The sequence below is a fragment of the Euprymna scolopes genome, chromosome 6 (genome assembly GCF_053919585.1).
Source record: "Euprymna scolopes isolate OS-2025 chromosome 6, ASM5391958v1, whole genome shotgun sequence".
NCBI lineage: Eukaryota > Metazoa > Mollusca > Cephalopoda > Sepiida > Sepiolidae > Euprymna > Euprymna scolopes.
Window position 1 is genome coordinate 147,642,956 of NC_136487.1, and position 1,887 is coordinate 147,644,842.

General features: G+C 22.2%; 1 protein-coding gene across 2 annotated transcripts in view; it reads left to right on the top strand.

Moving 5' to 3' along the window:
- LOC145278029 (nuclear factor NF-kappa-B p105 subunit-like) overlaps positions 1–1,633 on the top strand; it is a 49,464-nt gene extending 47,831 nt beyond the window's left edge. For both annotated transcript variants that reach the window (XM_080130241.1, XM_080130242.1), the window contains one exon: positions 1,335–1,633. In XM_080130241.1, coding sequence (XP_079986367.1) covers positions 1,335–1,534 — 200 coding nt within the window. In that variant the 3' untranslated portion in view covers positions 1,535–1,633. The remainder of the gene's footprint in view (positions 1–1,334) is intronic.
- The last annotated feature ends 254 nt before the right edge of the window (positions 1,634–1,887 follow it).

A 1,887-nucleotide genomic window follows, 5' to 3' on the forward strand; every position in this document is an offset into this window, starting at 1 on the left:
ATTTGTAGTGAAACTGACGTTTATTCAATACAAATAAAAGTTATGCACGTGAGATTTTGTATGTTTGAAGCAGAATAAAATCAAATGTTGTAAAACATGGAATATGAATTAAAGCAATAAACAAATATTAAAATTAAACGATGTTTTTTTCATTAAAACAAACAATAAATACTTTTTAATCAAAATGAACAATTTTTTTTTAATCAAAGCGAACAACAATATTTAAAAAAATTAAAACTGAAAAATCGAACAATAAATTAGTTTAACGAAAAAATCAAACGATAAGTTAATAAAAATAAAATTCAAACAAATAATGTTAGTATAAACAAAGTTACTAATGCAGAAATATTTCAAAAATTAAATATCAAAATATTACAAAGATCTGTTGTAGAATTTAATTAAAAATTTGAATTTTTCTTTTTCTGATATTTTTTTTACTAATATTGTTATTCTCTTGGCAACAAAAATTGCTTATAAGAGAATTCGGTGACAAAAAAAACGATATGATAGAAAAATAATTATTAATGAATTTTTTTTTGTTGACAAAAACCGTCATAAACAATTTTTAAAAGTTTAAACTCTTTCATAAAGTATTGCACCGTAAAAATAATTAAATTAAAAGAAAAATCATTTTTCTTTAGAATTATTTAATCAAGAAATTAAAGTTTTATCAAATTGTTAGATGAAAGTACAGAATATTCACAATACACTCCTAATTTAATTTTTTTTTAAATACTTTCTGAAAAAAAAAAGTACTAAAAGAGATAATTTGAATTTGAAATAACACACGTTTTTTCTTTTAGTCTTTTAGTCTCAATTTCACTTTTTGTATGGAGATGGTGTGAAATTTATTTTCTTTTTATCGCATTATTTGTGTATTTTATTTTATTTTATTTTTTTTTTAAATCTTGGACAAACATTAGTCATAGTGAAAACATGCTCGGCTTTTTTTTTTTTTTTTTTTTTTACAAAATTTTCTTAAAAACTTCTAAAAATAATTTTTTTTTTTTTTTACAAAATTTTATTAAAAACTTCTAAAAATAATTTTTTTTTTTTTTACAAAATTTTATTAAAAACTTCTAAAAATAATTTTTTTTTTTTTTTTACAAAATTTTATTAAAAACTTCTAAAAATAATTTTTTTTTTTTTTTTACAAAATTTTATTAAAAACTTCCAAAAATAATTTTTTATTTTATTTTTTTTGTTACGAAATTTTATTAAAAACTTCCAAAAATAATTTTTTATTTTTTGTTACAAAATTTTATTAAAAACTTCCAAAAATAATTGTTTGCTACAAAATTAAATTTTTTTTATTTAAATTTTATTTTTCACAGCCAAAAACAGTTCGCTGCTACATCTTTGCCGTCTGCGGATAATCCGTCTTTTGCAGAAGAATAACAAGTACAATGACAACAGCATAGCCTCCCTCGATCTGCCGTTGGAGGCTCAAGAAATGCTGCAACTAAAGGATTGTGGAAACTACCAATATTTCCTGAAGAAGGTTTTCAGTCCGTCACGATTGGCACTTCATTAATCACACACATCATCTTCATCCATACCTTTTTTTATTTGTTTTGTCAAATTCTGTTCACAAGCCTTAAATTCTATCAAAACAATAAAAAAGTTTTCTTTATGTTTGTTTGGCTTATTTTGTCCTTTAGTCCTTGTATGCCATAAACGATGTTTCTGACAAAGGGTTAAGAATGGCTGCTTTTTCAGAGTAGGAGTTTATCAACCTAACATTTCTTGTTGGATAATGTTTTATTTTGAAGTAGTATTTTTATTTTTTAGCTACTTACATTTAGTGGCTTTATGCCTTGTTTTGAGGGATTTTCCATAAAATAAAATCATGTTTTTGAGTTAAGAACTCAAGATTGTAGTGTAATA